Source organism: Ambystoma mexicanum, chromosome 3p (assembly GCF_040938575.1).
Source record: "Ambystoma mexicanum isolate Mex_15411 chromosome 3p, UKY_AmexF1_1, whole genome shotgun sequence".
Classification (NCBI taxonomy): Eukaryota; Metazoa; Chordata; class Amphibia; order Caudata; family Ambystomatidae; genus Ambystoma; species Ambystoma mexicanum.
The window spans coordinates 358,937,103-358,955,661 of record NC_090925.1 but is presented as its reverse complement, the minus strand read 5'-3'; the positions used below and the strand labels follow the sequence as shown (position 1 = coordinate 358,955,661).

The following is an 18,559-nucleotide window of genomic DNA, read 5'->3' as shown; positions in this document are numbered from 1 at the left end:
TCTAGAAGGATTTCACTGCATGGGCTGATACTAGTAAACACTGACTTTTTCTGTACACTAAACTATTTCTCACTACTCATTCTGAAATTTAAGGACATGTTTGGGTATTGGCATCAACAACCTGCTTTATACAATTCATTTAGATAACATTTCTTCATTAAAAAAAAGAAAATTACCTCAAACACTTCGTCGTAACAGGGTTCTGCATAAAGATTCAGTGTAGTAAGACTGGGCCCTTTGAGGGGAACATTTGGTGATTGGAAATGCTACCAATATTGCCTACTCTGACCAAAAAACAGCTAAAAAAACGTGTGTGTGGGCTATAATTCCTTTTTAGAGGACAGGTCAAAGACACAGGCTTTAGCAAGTGGGGTGCTGCAGTCTAAAGGCTGGCCAATATTGCCACGCAGCAGCAGACAGAGTCAATAACATCAAAATGTATCTTCCAGATGCACAAAATCAAACTTCTTCCGCCTCCTTAGATGGACATTACAAGACAGGCTGTTACAGCCCTGCAACCAGCATTTCAGATCACACATGTGCCAGGCTCCAGTAAAGGTCGTCATCACCCAGAATACTTAGAAATAAGACACAGAGAAGGTATTATTTTCTCACTCTTGAAAACTTAATTCTGTGGAACACGAACAACTAAATTTACAAGCCTGAGCTGTACATGTCATTACTTTTCCTATTTTACAGTAAAAACATATAAAGCAAAAAATAATTCAATATAAAGAGGTTACTCACTGTGTTTATAAAAGTGCTATAAAGTTACAAAACTGTCCAGCATGAAGGAGGTGAACAGGAGGGAGCCTAGTAGCCATGGGCTGAGGGACTCAGGAAACTGATTTCATAAGTGGATGTATGGTCAACTTTAGCAGAGGTTTTGTAAATCCTCTATCTGCAATGCCTTCCGGATGTTGAGGCAATCTATAATTACGCACCAAAACATGGAGGATACGGGGCAGTTGGTGAACTTAAAACCAATAAGTACTTGCAGTAAAAATTTGAATTAAATACTGCAATGTTAAAGCCAAGATTGGGATGCTCATGCTCTCTCTATTTTGTCGGAAGGCATGTCAAATCCCTGCCCAAGTAGCGTTTAGACAGAGCTGGTTCTCCAGCATTGGTTTTCATTGCTTATGGCACTCACCATAACATGCATGAACCTCTCCAAGGCCCTCTAACCTTGGCACTTTGAGGGACAGGGTAGATTAATAACCACAAGGAAAAATGTGAGCTCCCTCCCAATGACCATTCTTCTTGCAGACGGACTCCTAGCTTCATTGTCTTCATGAGGTGATGTGTTGTGTCTTCCAGAGCTTCCCTGGCATTTTTGGGACTGGCAATCCCAATCCAAGGCATAAAATGTATCTTGCATTGTAAAAATCCTGTGTACATTGTTAGAATGATACTGTACAATATAAAATGTTACAACATTCTGTTTATACTACACAACTCCTAGGTATTAGGAGAAACTAAAAACAAGAACAAAAGAACAAAAAAGGAGACGAGAAACAGTACCCAACCCACAATCCCCAAACATGGGAGAAGAAACTGGATCAAGGAAGAGTCTAGGTTCCCGCCCCTTGGGCACACAATTATCAACAAAATGCAGCTGGGAACTGCCAGCATTAAAATGAATGCAAAGCTGTAGTCCCATACATGGAAGCATAAAAAACAAAGTAATCCCTTTGTGGTTAAGACATTTGAGTCTGCCACTGCCATTTCACTCAGCCAGGGGTCAAGGAGTCGAGGGTGGAGATGGAAGAGCTTCTTGCCACCCCAAGTTTATATTTCACAGCATCACACCAAGCACCTTAGGAACTTTAGAACATACCTTGCAGTCAAAGTAACACGAATCAATGTTTTGCTATTTCATCAGAACATGATCCTAGCATGCCCAGATAAAGCTGATTTTCCAGTTATCACATGCATGCTAAAACCTATCCCAACTTGGAAATAAAAGGGCCCTTGTGAAGCAATATTCATAGCGAATCGGGTTAGTGCCATTTGTGTGCAAATGCACAGATCATGTAGGGGGGGAGAAGGGGGGGGGTAACGGCACGCAAACATCCAGGTTGTTGTGTGGTGCTACACAAAGGCAAAATGTACATCTGAGCATTTAAGGGTGCACATGTCCTAATCATGTACAATTGAAAAGCGATCAAAGTATGTTCGAATGGTAAGCATTGCCAATATTTGCAAGGCTTCAAGAGAATGAGGTCTGGTTGGTATGTGTAAACTGGCTACATGAAAGTGCTTACGAACAAATATATGCTTGTAAATCAGGTAAGGTACATTAAAAACGGCACGATGAAAGGTAAAATTACTTGACATCAACAACAAAAATAAAACCAGTACGTGCTTACAGAGTTGTGCCAAAGACTTTAGGAGATGACTGCCTATTTTATGGGCAATTTTTATTTTGGACTAAAACGGCAGGGTATCCTTATAAATGTTAGTATTAGAGACACAAGGGATTTCTAGGCACAACAATGAGCATCCATCTAAAACTCCGATTTTGGTTTTCACACTTGCAGAAACCTTTGCAATAATATATTATCTAGTTTTATATAGCGCTATAAACCCGCAGGTATCCAAGTGCTGAAATAACAGTTGATATTATGCCAGTGAGTGGTACTCAATGTATCAACCTCAGGAGGATGAAAGACTGAGTTGGCCCTGCCAGGATCCAAACTTGCATCAGCAGGAAGCATACAGATGTCAAAACAAGTACTTAACTCGCTGTGCTATATGACCAGCAATACGAGACGTTTCTTGGAAAATTAGACGTTTTAGGAACCCAAAAAAACAGTCATGGAAAACAAAAACACAAGGAACAAAGAAGCACGTTTGAGAAACACTATAGCTCAAGTCAAAGGAAGCAAATGTTTGGATACATAGTACCTTGAGCCATTTAACTGTGTCTAAGTAGGAAAACCAGATTCAACCCCACAGGGGTTCAACATATGGGAAGCAAATTAAGGTTACCCCCGGGTGTAGTGAAGATTACAGTCCTGCCAGTACTTTAACTCAAAAGCAAGGCTAAGGCCCCATAGGGGCATTAAGAAGAAAGCTTAAGACTCCAAAGGCGTCTTTGAATCGGGCACTCTCTGGTCATAAAGAAATAGCATGAATCACACCCCACAGGGGCGCGATACATTAGGCTTCAAGATTAAAGAACTATGATAGGCAAGATGCAGATAACATTGAGAAACAAGAAAAGGCAATTGATGTGGTATCTGACTGATGTAAACTTTCTAACCGAGCATAGGCCCCCTCAAGCAAAGAAATGTTGAAAATGTAGGTCCCGCTCAGGGAGTACAAGGAGCATGAAAAACACTAGCACCAAACACTTTAGGGATGTAAACATTAGACCCGAAAAGTGGCCCAATAAGAGGAAGCAGGGAATTGCTTTCAAAAGGTACCAATGATTCCTGCATCCATAATGTGAAGAAATACGTATTACACTAAGGCACGGAGTAATTCTAGTGAATTAGCATTCTGCCTTGAAGAGGCGCAAGGAAGGAGAAACAAGATAATCGTGCCAGAGAGGCACAATAAAAGGCAAGTTAAGAACTGTTTGACAAAGAACCAGCAAGAATCCAAGACACAATGTCCCTGCTTCAGAACACTTTGTAAGAGGAAAAAGAAAGCAGAATTAAGCCTCAAATGGGGCAAGAAGTTAAGTATTGCAGTCTGACTCCATAAAGGCTTAAGATGCATGAATTATACCATCAGGCCAGAGGATGGATAGAAAACAGGACGACACCAAATCCAGAAATATTAGACAGAGCAACAAGAAAGGAGAATCAACCTTCTAATAAGGGGGATCATGGAACAAGAGACTGACGTTTTTGCCAAAGATCATGCAAGCGTAGATGCTGCACATACATAGTAAGATTCAGATCCTTCAAAAGGAGGTGACAGAAAATGGCTAATGTTAGTGAAATGCATGAGGCTGCAGGATTCAGATAAAGTATCTCAAAACATTCGGGGACCAAGATCCAATCTGTGTTGAGGCTTAAAGAAGCAAGATTCAAAACGTAAAGGTTTTCCATGCGAGAACCCCTAAGGTCTGAGTAAATTACACATCAATCTTGGAAAACGTACATTGAACCACAATAAAAGTAAACGCAGGGAACGATATAGGTATACATTACCAGAGAACAAAGAAAGGAGAAAATGGGGCAAGCCTCAAGAGACGGGTCCTTTTGGATGCCTTATGGTATGTAAAACTGGACGTATTGACCACAACCTTCTAAGAGGTAAACAAAATATGTCCACTGAAAAAAAGAAATGTGTTTTGCTGCATTAATAATGGAAATGTATGGTGTTTCTGTAGCTTAAAAATGTATAGGTAGATGGCCATTAGTGTGTTCAAACAGAACATTATAAACTAGTACAACAGAAAATCAACATGGCAAATGGAAACAATAAGAGTTAAGAGCAGGAATTTTAAAAATGTGCTAGCAGTATGACTTGTTATAATTGGTTTAAGTCTTAGCGGGCTGAAAAACAGCATATTTACTGTCACTCTGCACATATGGGAAGAAGGCAGTCAGCGAGAGGCGGCATAAGAAAAAAGTGGCAATCTAAAGAAAAGGCAAGTGCAAGATTTGGGAGGCAAACGGATTACAAGTTGCAGGCCAGTACAGTTTCTCTGTGGGAATGTCATACAAGGCACATTGTATCCAATTCATTATGTGAAATGGGTGAATTGCAACCACTTGACCTCAAACAGAAGGAATCTCATAAGCGAAGCAGACTGGCTTTCTCACCAAGACATTAACTAGGTTATGAACGGGTGAAGCAGAAGCTACAAAAAGTCTTCAATGAATGGTAGCCATACAGTGGAGCGCAGGAGTAAATACCTATAAAGTGCCACATGAGAGTGGTAGAAATGACTTTGGAAACAGTTAAATTGGTGGCTCCTGCTTGTAGGCTAGAAAAGCCAGTTAGCTTGAGACCTACATCTACTCTTCACACCCCATGCCAACTGGTGTCATACAAACATACTTTTGTGACATTAACTCTGGGAATGTCTATACAAAAAGAACATACCTGGGTGCATGGGAAGCATAATGGGTCATATACAGAGAACACAAAATTGTTTGCATCTCATGTGGAAGATTTACAGCACACATTGTACTAGCTGCCCAGTCCCCATTTAGCTCCTGCTCATCTACTTATTTTGATCCACGTTCAAGACTAAACGCCCCTTCAGAGAAGAAACTCAGGAAGACATAAGACTGAATTTGAGCTGCAAATTACCAGCTTCCTAGTTCTATAGTAGAACAGTTTTAGAATAATGGCTCATCTGGTGAACCCGAAGAAATGACATTTGAACATTTACATATTGCAATTATTCTTGGCCTTATCTACGAGAGCCTCAAGATAAACCTCAATTATATTGAAAAGCCTCAATTCATCTTTTTGCATCACAAAATAAATAATTAATAGCTTCTTAAAATAAAAATATCAAAGCATTTACTAAAAAAATCTTGAATAGCTAACCTTTAAGCAATTTCATTCATTCAACATCATGGAATATTGAAACTTTACTGAACCCTAATATCTCTCGCTCCGATTCATTTGTACTTTACACATCAAAGCCTTCTCTAATGCAAGAGCCAATGAAAATAGAATGAAGGGGGTGATGAGAATAAACATCACACCACTGAGCTACATATGTATCATATGCCCAACCTGTTACGGTGCCAAATTCATCTCAGTTTGGTATTTTCATGAGGAGAAACATGTCTTTCAGAAAACTTCATTATACAGTAATTTTAATAGTAGAGTTTCTCATGTTTTAACTATGGCTCACATACGAAAAAACTAAATTACACATGTATTCGTGCCAGATAGCAAGCATAGCTCATCTTAAAAAGTCTGTCTAAAAACATATATGTTTTTTTTAAAGTGTGGATCACGACCGAAGTGGATTTCCTTCAAAATACTATGAAGCTGTATTTCTGGTAGGGTTGCCAGTCATTTCTCCTGACTTGGAAGTTGATAGCAATTATATGCATAGGACGAACTGACCTTTCTAGGTGTTTCCGTGGGTTTTTAAATGCATTTATTGGAATATAAATAGCATACCAAATGTGTTTTCTTATAGATATGCTGCTTGCAGCGAGTCCCAATTTTATGGAGAATACAAGGAAGAAAGTGGTTACCCTAGTGGGATATGACAAACTTAGTGGAGCAGACAAGCAAATACTTATAAACTATAGGATATATATATATATATATATATATATATATATATATATATATATATATATATATATATATATAAAAATCAAATTGAAAGGGAAGGCAATTCAAAAAGGAAAACAAAGGAGGAAACTGGCAAATGAGAGCACATTCATAAACGACTATCTATAGACGAAACACTAAGCTTAGCTACAAATAATAAAGGACGAGGAAAGATTGTAATAATCCGAAGTCTTGATGCACATTCAGGTAAATTATACTTGGTATGAGGCACTCATTTCTGTATATAACAATGAAATACATGAGTATTAATTTAGTGTAGTCGTATGTGATACACAGATTGAGAAAAAAAAAAAACTTCAATACACATACCCAAGGGTTCGTAGCGCTATATAAATGCCAAATTATTAAAAGAGAATTAACTCTCTAATGACTGTGTAGTGACTTGTTCAACAAAGACAAGAGTCCCCTGATGAAAGTGTCAGACTAAGATGAATATGGCAAGAAACAAATTGGGCAAAAGCCATATGATAAATGATATGCAACGCAATGCTATAATAAAAGAATTAAAGGAGGGTGATGTGAATCAATGTTTTCCTGTTTGTTTACATAATAGAATAATGTGCAGATTAGTAAAACTGCAGATAAGCCCAACAAGTGTGAAGGGTTCAGAAAACTGTTGTATGAATTGGTTAAATCTGAACTACAGAAGGCCTCAGAATTTGCACTGGCCACTAACAAGTGATAATTGGCTCTTGGTGAGTAGTAAACTGTGTAAATGAATAGTTCAAGGGAAAATGACTTTATGCCTGGCTAGTAGTTTGAAACTTGACATTTCTATCCCTGAGTGAAAGTATTTAAGGATTTTTAGCTAACAGTTTTATATGTTGAAAATAAAACTACAACTACATATATTTTGTGATGCAAGGTGAATTATGTCTCATCAGTATAATAGAGGGCTATCTTGAGAATTACAAGCACAAGTCCCAGAATAATTTCAATGCGATTGACCAAGGTCGTTTTAGTCCAAGAATAAAAGTACCCATCTAAAAAATTATAGGCGTCAATATTTACACCTAGACCTCTGTGGCAAGGGCTATTTCTAATATTTCAAACATAGGTACCAGACATCCAGGTTTATTTGCACATTGTCAGTCTTCGAACAGCACAGACAGCCAGTTGGTGGAAACCCATACTGTTATGTCAATAGGACAAGAAGTAAACTCGCAATGGCATTCCCAGGTCAGTTTCCAGGCGCTCAAATGCATTATAGATGCGGCTATCGCCATCTCCAATAGCCATAATGGATAGAGATTCATATTAAACTATGGACAATAAGCCAGAGTACTGCACAAAATAAACTAAGTGCATTAACCTTATTTTATTGGGACCAATCAGAAAGAAAAAAGGAAACAATTTCCTTACTCAAGGAGAGGACAACCAACAATAACATTTTACAGTGCAAGTGCAGCAGAATAGACTGCAAACACATGTAATGTTAGAGAACACTTTCTGGAGAAGAGGTGGGCGAAAGAGTACAAATTTACCAGTGTGCTGAAGGTTTGCTAGGGCTTTCCTCATCAACACTGGTGGATGAGCAACAGAACCCAAAGGGCTCTGGACAGACAGATGTGCAACAGCAGTGTGGAAACACAATTGAAGTGTGTTAAGTTTTGAATCAATCAACATTATTATGGTCGTTTAAATCTGTTCTCACCAACACATCCCCAGAGATGAGTTGTGTTTGCATTAGATTAACTCTTTAGCTCATACAACACCAGCAACCTGCAAGAAGACTGGATTTAAAGAAGCAGAAAAGCTGCCCAAGTCCAAGGTGCATTAGTGGGCATAGAGCATCCCTACCATCCACCTCTTGGCGAAGATCGAGCGTGATTGAAGGGTCATAGAGCCTAAATAAGAGAAAAACAAAAAAAGGTGACAAGACTATACAGCTATTCACTATGAAATGTCCCAGACCTGAAATATCCAGTCAGAGATTAAATTAACTCTGTCCGAGTCTAGAGTACTTTTGACAGATGCAAACTTTTTTTACATGGCCTTCTAGGCATTTTGCATTTGTTCTACAAAATCCTGGATTGCAATTCACCCTTATGTGGCATGAAATATTGCAATGAAATATTAATAGGATCAAATCAGACATTGCACACAATGCACTACAACCATTTGCACAGATTGGTTTAAGGGGTAAAAGATAATTTACCGCCTCCCTAAAAGACAAGAAACAGGGAGGGTTTGGCTCACCACAATATAAAAATTTTAAAAAAACACTTCAGTCAGAGGGATGGCAGGGCAGATTTAAGTGATGTATGCAAAGAGGCGATTGAGCAGAGCGTAAGAAGGTGAATTAACCAGTCTTTGCCTAAAATAGTGATACACAGTAAGGGTCCTGCATCTCAAAAACGGATTTGAAGGACCTAGTCACATTAGGACTTCCTTTGGAGGATGTGTGAGGACAGGCCACACTCCACCACCCCTATAACTGACAGTTTACAGGGGTTTATCTGAGATTACGCCAAACAATTTCTTTGACGCAGTTCACTTTGGGTGTGTCTGGCTGCAACTGTCTGAGGTGGCAATTAGTCTTCCCAGTCTAAAACAAAACAGGCAGAGACCAGAATGAGAACATAAAGAGCAGGAACAATCCTTCCATTGGGAAGCAGAAGGAGGGAAGAAACGATTGGTTTATACATGTAAACTCGAGCCTAGTAGTAGAGTGTTAAGGAGTATCAAATGCTGCCCAATTGTTTTGTCCACTGACCGCACATCTCTGCCCCCCCAATCCTCAAGCAAACCAGCTTCACCATAGTGAGGATCCGGAGAAGCAAGAAATGTGCATCTGGTCACTGAACTTGCTTAATAATTGTCTGTTTTGATTCACAAAAGTGTTGTTACAAGAGCATTACTCTCAATTGAGGCTTTCCTTGAAGCTTCGCCAGAAGCAGAAAGGCATTCCTTTATGGCAACCTGCACGGTCTAAATACTTTGCACACACATACCCGTGTGGAGGAGAAGCAGCAAGGTCTATGTGGTTTGTGGATTACTTGGGGGAGAAAAGGGGAATTTTCCCCATTTAAAAAAATATATATCTTCAATAAGGAACACTGTGGCTTTCCTTTTCAAGACAGGTCATATCCAGTCTCAATAAGGCATGTACAAATTAACATGATTATTGTGCAGTAAGGCTCTTCAGGTACCCACAGCAGCTCCCGCTCTCTGAAGTCTTGTTTCACCTACTGGAATGCTTGGTGAAACCGTGGCAGGGTGGTGGTACTCAAGCTAGAGGTGAAAACTGGGGGAAATGAGTGAAGAGGCCCAAAGTTTAGGCCCCCCCCAGATCCTGTGGACTCTTGAGGTTGAGGTTGCAAAGTGGAAAGCAGTGACTGGGCTTCCCCCTGTGAGTAGCCCATTAGTAGCCCAGCTGTGGACACGGGAGAGTTGCATGGAGGTAGGTTCAGAGGTAGGAAGCCTAAAAGGTGTCCAAAGTCCATGTTAGCAGCACAGAATGTTTCTGATAGGTTGGCTGGGCTTTTGGACAGCAGAGACTCGTCAATTCCAAAACCCTGAGGTTGAGACCCGTGAAGCTCATTGGACAAGGGCAAAGAGCCAGGGGGCTCTGCCAGGAAGCTGTCAATATCGCTTTTGGACAGCCGCTCAGGCAGATATGAGGTAGATGCGAGCTGGTATTTTGAAGTGTGTGTCATGTTGGCGACGGATACTGAAGAAGAACACTCCAGGGGGTAGCTCAACCCCATTGACAGAGAGCCCGGAACTAAGGAGTGTGAGATGCCAGAGCTTGGCATGGTTTGGAGATGAGAGCTGTACATGCCCATTGGCAGCATGCTTGGAAATGTTTTGCCCATCATCTCTCGGGACTGCATACACATAACTGGACTCAACTCCTCCTTCACAGCCACAGAGGAGTTACAGCTCATATAGCTAAGCATGTCAGCAGGCTCTACTTTTATCCTTATCTGATCCTGTAAGTGGCTCTTTTTCACGTGCCTGGTTAGGTGATCCTTCCTCCCAAACCTCTGGGCACAGTACTGGCATTGAAAGTCCTTGCGCCCTGTGTGCACCACTAGGTGTCGGCGGACATCTTTACGGGTGTAGAAGCGTCTGTCACAGTGGTCACATGGGTGCTTCTTCTCCTTGTTACCCCCAGATGCCTTCCGCGAGTGGGCTTTCAGGTGCTCCAGTAGAACTGGAGTGCTCTCAAAGACTTGTAGGCAAACTCTGCAACTCAAGTCACCACTAGTAGCAGCATGCATTGCGAGGTGACGCCGGTAGCCAAGCTTGGTGTTGTAGTTCTTTCCACATTCCAGGCACTGGAGGGCCTCCTTATTGGGGTCATGTGTTTGCAGGTGGTTTCGCAGATGGTCTTTTCGGTGAAACATTTTCTCACAGTACATACACTGATGTGGCTTCTGGGCAGAGTGTGTAGCCATGTGCCTGAGGTAGGAAGAGAACTTTATTAACATCTGAGAGGATTGGGAGCACTTATTTTAACACTTCACATTATTGAAAACAAAATCATCCCACCTTCATAAAACCCCCCAGCTCAGCATTCCCCAATGTTAAGGTTGTGCAATCAGTAAGGTGGCAGTGCTCTGAATCGCCTTACCTGTATAGCTTGTACTTTGATGTAAAGGCCTTAACGCAATGTAACTGAGGGCAGGTATACGGTTTCTCTTCAGAAGCTGTTATCATAGAAGTCCTCAGCTTATCCACATGATGGATAGGGGTGCCAGGGAATTCGCAATGGCATGCCCCTGGTCCTCCTACTTCCCCACATCGCTGCCTGGGGATTAGTCTCCACAATGTCTCATTTGCTGCATCCTGTTTTGCATCTTGAAACCAGTTGGGGACTTCGACTGGAAATGTAGTCATGGCAGGTGAGTCCTAATGGGGCCACACCATATCACCCAGTTCTCGTGTGGTCTTGTTCTGCAATAGAAAAAGACACATTCAGTGATGCATATAAGAAACACCCCGGTCCATCTGGTCCACTTAATCCCAGTCTACTGTATCATAGCAGACCTCGACCCCAAGACTGCCTTAGCTGTTCCATACATTGCTTCCTATGATGTCTTAATACATATACATAAAAGGATTTTTTTTTAAACTTATAGTCAGAAAAAGCAGCATGCATTCAGTGTTCACAACCACAAGCAGCACCAATATTGCTGTATCACACAAGCTCGAAGGCATCATGCATCAAACTCCCCTTCGTGCACAGGCTACTTTTCCACCTACCCTTACCACTCGAGAGCATTTTATTCTCAAATCACCCTGGTTGTGGAGACTTGGAGTGCCCCAACCATGATACAAGACATTAAAGCATACTTCAACATGAAGGGTATGCAGGCGGTGAGGAATAAAATGAGAATGGGTGGAAATAAATGGAATCACAGAACCTGGCCCGAGTGAGCACAAAAGGCTGGACTAACTTAGTTGCGCTCACTGAGACATTAAGATGTACCAGAGATTTCATCTAAGCCTTACCAACTCTTGTTTATTAACATTGAGTGACAAGGTCTAACTGGTGCATGCAAGAGAACAAGTCTTAGGTAAAAGTCAGAACTCCTGCCTCACTAGAACCACTAGTTATATTAAACCACATATTTTAAAGGTCATGCAGAAGGCTCCAACATTCCCATCAGCGGTTGATCCGAGAAGCTGCTGTGTAATTCAAGAAAGTTATGCATTTTAGGATAACATTATTTCTGATACGTACTGCAGATTCGTTAGCTTTGAAATACTTGGCCATCAAGCTAGAAACAATGTACATTTAGTCACGTTACAGCACTTTAGGTTACAGATGGGGATGTTCACTCCCCCCCCCCCTTTCTCTCAGTTGCTTGGGTAATTCATGCCACATCTCGACTATTAACATTGAGGGGACGAGGATGGGCAGTCAATGAGAATCTCCAGAGGAAACCTCGATCAGAACTAAAGCTCCAATAAAAGCAGCCCCATAGATAAGCAGTGCAGTGCAGCAGCCACTTATTCCCAACAGACAAAGAGCCCTAAAGAAATGGGGAGTCAAAACAAGAAGTGAGAAACACTGACTCATTGGAGACTGCCCCCAAAAACACTGCTCCATGCATATGTCCATGTCCACATTAGGGGTACTAGTAGAACAGTGCCACAGCATAGTCCTCCAATAGGATTACTGACTGATTTGAAGAGGAACTTAAAGTTAAAAGTGCGTATTAGGTGCAAAGAGGTATGGCATGCAAAAATAATGGTTCTACAGTAAATATAGTTTCATTGGCCTAGAAAATATCTGAAGTCATCTGAAGTCCTACCTAAAAATGTTATGCACTTTTCTTTGGGATACAATGTTTTATTCGGGAAAGAAAGCAAGTAATTACATCACATGAATACACTGAGGAACATGCTACTATTAAAAAATTAGATATGAAGATAAAACATTAAAATACACCTCCATACCAAGGTCTTATTGAACTACTACAAGAATGCCTAGAACATGTATCTGACAGCTTTGGCCTTTCAGATGGTCTGGACGACAGCTTCCACAAGCCCTAACAAACATATCCACGGTGAGGGATCATGGGAGCCATACTAAAAAATACATCTGAGAAGGAGTAGCTTTCAGACAGGAGGACAGAATAAAAGTAAAACTCTTAAAGCAGAGAGTCGAAGAATTGGAAAAAGGAAGAACTGTACAGATGCTCTGATGTGCATTGCTAATCGCGTAAGTCAAGTGACCACCAATCACACCCCAGGATTACATATTATATTATCTGTGCAAATTCCCATCATCCCAATCCAAACAATCACTTGTCATATGCTATATCTCCCATAACCTGGATTGGGCTATTCCAGCCTCAATCCAGATCACAAACCTCTGCCTCATCTTACTTTCCCAGAAGCATAGGATCTCTATTTTTGCAACCATCACTGCCCTGGGAAATCAAGTTCACCGAACCGATCCAATTCAGTCAACCATTCGTGAAGGTGTCAAGATCATCCAGGTAATCATAGACAAGACCACACCCCAACACCAAGCTTATACTTTCCATCACATCCAGCCAGAACTGTATAAGCTTCAGGAAGTCCCAGATCATATATCAGAACCAGAAACGCCCTTGCAATTCGAACAACTGTCATTCAAGGACAAACCCAGATAATGCATCCTATCGGGAGTCCACTACGTCCTAACGATTATCCGCTGCGGTGTACATTTCAAACACAAATCTAAAACGGACTGTGTCAAGTCTAGGCCCAGTTATGCACACCATAAATCCTTTTGCCCGGTAATAGTAACTGCTTCCCAATCAGAGAAAAGTCCAGACGCACAGGTAGGAGTCCCAGAAAAGATTAATCGTGCAGCGATACCCTAAGCAAGCCTCCCCCCACACATACCAGCAGTTAACTCATCCAATCCTTTATTAGAGACCAAAGTGTAGACAGCGAAGCTCACTGTACCTACCCGTCTTTCTAACAGCCAGTCAGGGGTACATATTTCAAGTTTTAAGCCAGGCAAAGAAGTTACTTGCCCCCTCAGTTCGCCACACGCACACCATTCCTTACTCACACAGTCAGCAATAGAATATGCACATTTTGAACCTAGAGTAGGCTAATGCGGAAAGACAGGACTGTATATTTTGAATATCTTCCATTTTATTAGATCACAGATACACAGGACTCCAGCTTTCTTCCAGATAGTCCCGGAAAGCTTCAGGTTTCCATCAGTCAACATTAGGTTGCCAGAGCACATCATATAAGACATTCTGAAATGTGCCGAGAAAGTTTGAGTGTGGATGCTTGACAACAAGCTCCAACTTAATCCCAAGACCGAGATAATGGTCTTTAGTTCCAAGAAGAAATTGGAAACTACCTTCCAAAATGTTCCATGCACCCCCAAATCTGGGGTATAATCTGCATGTTAATCAGATGATTAAATCATTGTATTCCCAATTGAAAATGTTGAAACCGCTTCTCCCTCTTATCATCAGAAGGGGATTGAGCAATTGTTGGCTCACTTGCTAATGCCAGGCTGGACAAATGCAATGGCCTCCTTGTAGGTTTGTCCTAAACACCAGTTACAACGCATTGCAGTGGCACAAAATTCAGCAAGGACTCCAGGGGTATTCAAGACTTTAGTCTGTGTTAGGAAAGTTTCTCTTTTAGAGAACTTTCCCTCCATATTCCATGGACCTCCAAACATTTTGCTTCACACCTTGTCCTGACTTTACAGTGAGGTGAAGCCATCAGCTTCACTCCACTGGGCTTTTTGCTAATTTGTTATGGGGAAACGGACTAGTCCTTCAGACTGCAGTACTGGTAAACTAGGTTGCCCTTTTTGTCAGGTTATCTGTTTGGGTAACTTTTTCATATTGGCAAAGCATCTTTCAATGCAGTGCAATGGGGATACTTTATCACTCCAGACTCCAAAGGGGATTGATGGTTATGTGCCTACAGACAAGCTGGTGGGAGCAGTTACATTTTTTGCTAAATTTTTTGTTATCCCTCCTGTTTAGGTACTAACTGTGGCGGGTGACCTAAGATGGCCGTGCGACAAGATTTTTCATGTATTCTTTGGCCATTTTGTTCTTTGGCCGTCTTGCCTTCTCAGGTCAGGAATTCCCCGTTATGGTCATGCATTTGCCATGCATTTCGTGGGCTAGTGCATACCTTGTGTGCTGGGATTCAGGAAGTGGTTTTGGACTGTCTGGTCCCAATCCACATACTGTGCCAGTGTGTCTATTGTGTATGCCTTAGTCAGCCCCACAATGGTCCCAGATTGGACCACTGCTGGTGTGCATATGTTTGGCAGATATTTCCATTGTAGGGCTTAGTCTGATCCCTCACGTGAATTTGGGATAAGAAGAGGAGTCCTTGGTTAGGGGAGTTTTCCTAAAGTTCCCCTGGAGGTAAGACTCTATAAAACTATCCCTTGGCATACAGGGCCCAACTCTTAAGCCTTACCCAAAGGATTTGGTAGAATGGCAGAGCAGCCAGGCTCATCCGATGGAGGAGGATGTGCGCTGTACGCAAGTACACTGAGCCCAGTCAATACAATAGCCCAAAGAAACTCTTACACTGTTATAAATTATAATAAAATACACAATTTATATACACAAGACAGGCAATTAAATACTTTAGACTAACCAATAGAGCTAGAAATTATTTAATTCTTTTAATTGGTGACTGAGTCAATGTAGTTGCTCGCGCTTACAATTGTTACAGAAAATGACACTAATGACCGATCTACCGTACTACTTGTAGTGTCGCGCAATCGCATTTGTTACAGAGAAATTATAGGTTCATTCATTAAGTAAAGTTACATCAGACAGTCTGTAGGAAGGATAACAAGGGCTATTCAACACTTTAGCAGTAATTCACTTTATAGTAACCCTTTTCAAGGCTTATGCTTTGGCAATCTAATCCCTCACTATCCAAATTTCAGTGTAGGAGTGGAACAAAAGTCCTATGTAGCAGCATAAAGGCAGTTCCTCAGGATACTTAAATTACTAAAATAAACATGCTTAGCAAGATAAAACAATGTATAGGGACCCTGCCTGCAAAGGACACAAGCTGGGAAGTCTGGGCCAGAGGCATGGGTGGACACCCAAAAACCTTGTAAAGCACTCCAGTTACACTGGAGTGACTATTTGGCTTTAGGAAAGTTCTACCTTTAGACCCACAGTACCTTAAGTTAGAAGAAGTAAAGGCAGCTTGATTCTTTTCTGTGCAGCAGCAACAAACCCGGTCTCCCCATTCCTCGGTCTGGTGATGAAAGGAAAGACTCTGTGTCTCTGGAGGTCCAACTAGAGCTCAAGGTTCTGAGTGGATTCGTCCTCGCAAAGACGTTGCACTGGAAATGGGCCAGAGGTCATGTTATCAGAACCTCTTAAAGCGCAGCGTTGACCCGGAGGTATCTTGGCGCTGAAACTGAAGGAAAGTCAAAAGGAAAAAACAAGAAGACATAGGCCCAGGTAAAGAGAAGAAAAAACAGACCACACAAGCTTAACTAAAAAAAGGATGTCCCCTGGCATTTGCGGTTTGCAGCCCTGGAAGTCACAGTACCTCACTGCCTTCCCAAAACCACCTTCCTGGCCTGAAGAGTCCAGACTATTACGCTTGGTGAATGTGTGGATCGAGGACCATGTAGCAGCCGCACAAATATCCTGAATTGGGACTCCCATCAGTAAGGCAGAGGAAGTAGCCATGCCCCTAGTCGAATGAGCCAAGATCCTCAGGAGGATCTTTTCCCGCTAATCTGTAGCATTCAGAAATTCCTAAAATGATCTACCTGGATGAGGTTTGTTTTGTGACCAACATACCCAACCTCGTGTAACCAACGAAAAATTGATCATCCCATCTTAACTTAGACATCCTAGATATGTAGAAGCCAAGTGCATGCCTTAAATCAAGTCTCTGTAATCTCTCCTCTTCCTTTCCAGGATGAGGTGGACGATAAAAACAGAAGTATGACCGAGTTAAATGAAGCTGACCATTTTTGGAAAAGATATTTAGATTTAACTACTCTAATCTTAAAGAAGACTGTGTAAGGAGGCTTGCAAGACAAGGCTTGAAGTTGACTCACCCTACAGGCTGATATAAGAGCAACCATAAGGATGGTCATTAGTGTTAGCAATCTTAGCGGGCAGGAACGAATAGACTAATGAAGAACACATGAGAAATTTCAAAACTAAGTTAAGATCCCAAACCCGGGACTTGAAATGGGATCAGAGGTAATACATTGGTCATTCAACTCCTCAAGCCTTGCCTCTCTCCCACGAACCTCATCCCTCTGTCCTTTACTTCTGCTCAGTTTCGCTGACTGGCTGCCTTGGGTACCTTCAGAGCCTCACAGACCCCAAGCCTTCCTCGCCAGTTTCCTGCATTTGCCCCCAGGCCTTGCACTTGCCGCAGCACTACTGCACTGGTTACAACCCATGAGAGTGGTATCTCTCTGCGCTTAACCTATGTTCTGACTAGACTGGGCACACTTGGTCCCTTTTGCCCCACCCCCGCTTGCACTTCCTGCTCTGTTCACCCACATGATCTGAATGTACCATGCCTAGTAAGATCTGTCTCGTCTTCCCTAGGTGTTACCCTCCCATGCATGGTTGTGCTTTGAAACACTTGTGTATAAGCACATAATAAATAAACAAACCCTTGAGAAATTGCATCACTAGTGGTATTTTTAAGAAAGATATCTCTTCAGAGGAGCGCCTAAAAATAGATTGCGCTGCCAGATACCCTATTATTGTGCCAACCTGGAGCCCCAGATTAGCCAGGTGTAACAAGAACGATAACACCATAGGTGTGCTGCAAGTTAAATGGCCCACATTCTTATCCCTGCGCCAGCTGCAGAACCTGTTCCAACGGTATAAGTATTTCGTTGCTGGCCTTCTGGGCGAAAGCAAAATCTCCATTATGTCGTTCGTGAGGTTCCATATATCTAAAGCCTCTCAGAAACCATGCGTGAAGGTAGAGTGTCTTCACCTCTGGATGGAGAACCCAACCCTCATCTCGCAAGAGAAGGTCCTCTCTTTGTGGAAGATGTATTGGAAGGTAGATGGACATGTCCAGAAGGTCCGGGTAACACGTTCTCCTGGGTCCGGAACAATTAGGATCATGGCTTTCCCAAACTTTCTCAACTCCCAGGTCACTTGAGGAATGACGGTGACTGGAGGAAACACATACAGTAGTGGAAACTCCAGGTCCACTACGAACGTGAATTCCCTTGAGCAGGACAGCTCGCACTTTCTGGTTGAAACTGGTCTCAAACAGATCCACTTGAGGGGTTCCCCAAAGGGCGAAGATCTCTTGAAGGACTTCCTGCGCTAGTTCCCACTCGTGGGAGACTCTGCTCTGCCTGCTTGGAGCGTCCGCTGGCGTGTTCACTTCTCCGGCTAGGTGAACTGCAGATGGGGGGATTCCTTCTTGAATTGCCCAGAACCAGAGCTGCATTGCTTCTCTGCACAGTGGTAGTGACCCTACGTCTCCTATCTTGAGATAGTATATGGCCACTGTGTTGTTGGTCATTATCAGGACATTCTTTCCCCCATAAAGAGGGCAGAAAGGCCATCAGCGCTAGTCTGATTGCCCTCTGCTCCAAAAGGTTGATGTGTAGTTTGGACTCCAATGGAGACTAACGACCGCTGATTGTCAGATCATTGGCATGTGCTCCCCACCGAGTGAGTGAGGCGTCCGTAACAACCATTATATCAGGCCATGGTTGCCAAAAGGGTTCTCCCTTCAGAATGTTTCCCTCGAAAGGCCTACCACAGAAGGTCTGATATCCTGCCTGAGAATTGGTACCATTGAGTCCCGA

General features: G+C 42.2%; 1 protein-coding gene across 1 annotated transcript in view; it reads right to left on the bottom strand.

The window, feature by feature from the left end:
* Positions 1 to 603: 603 nt before the first annotated feature.
* Positions 604 to 18,559, bottom strand: part of PLAGL2 (PLAG1 like zinc finger 2) — a 125,008-nt gene continuing 107,052 nt past the window's right edge. Inside the window, exons 3-4 of the mRNA XM_069651012.1 lie at positions 10,868 to 11,190; positions 604 to 10,695 (exon numbers count right to left, since the gene is read on the bottom strand). Of these exons, the coding sequence (XP_069507113.1) occupies positions 9,477 to 10,695; positions 10,868 to 11,133 (1,485 nt within the window). The 5' untranslated portion in view covers positions 11,134 to 11,190 and the 3' untranslated portion in view covers positions 604 to 9,476. The remainder of the gene's footprint in view (positions 10,696 to 10,867; positions 11,191 to 18,559) is intronic.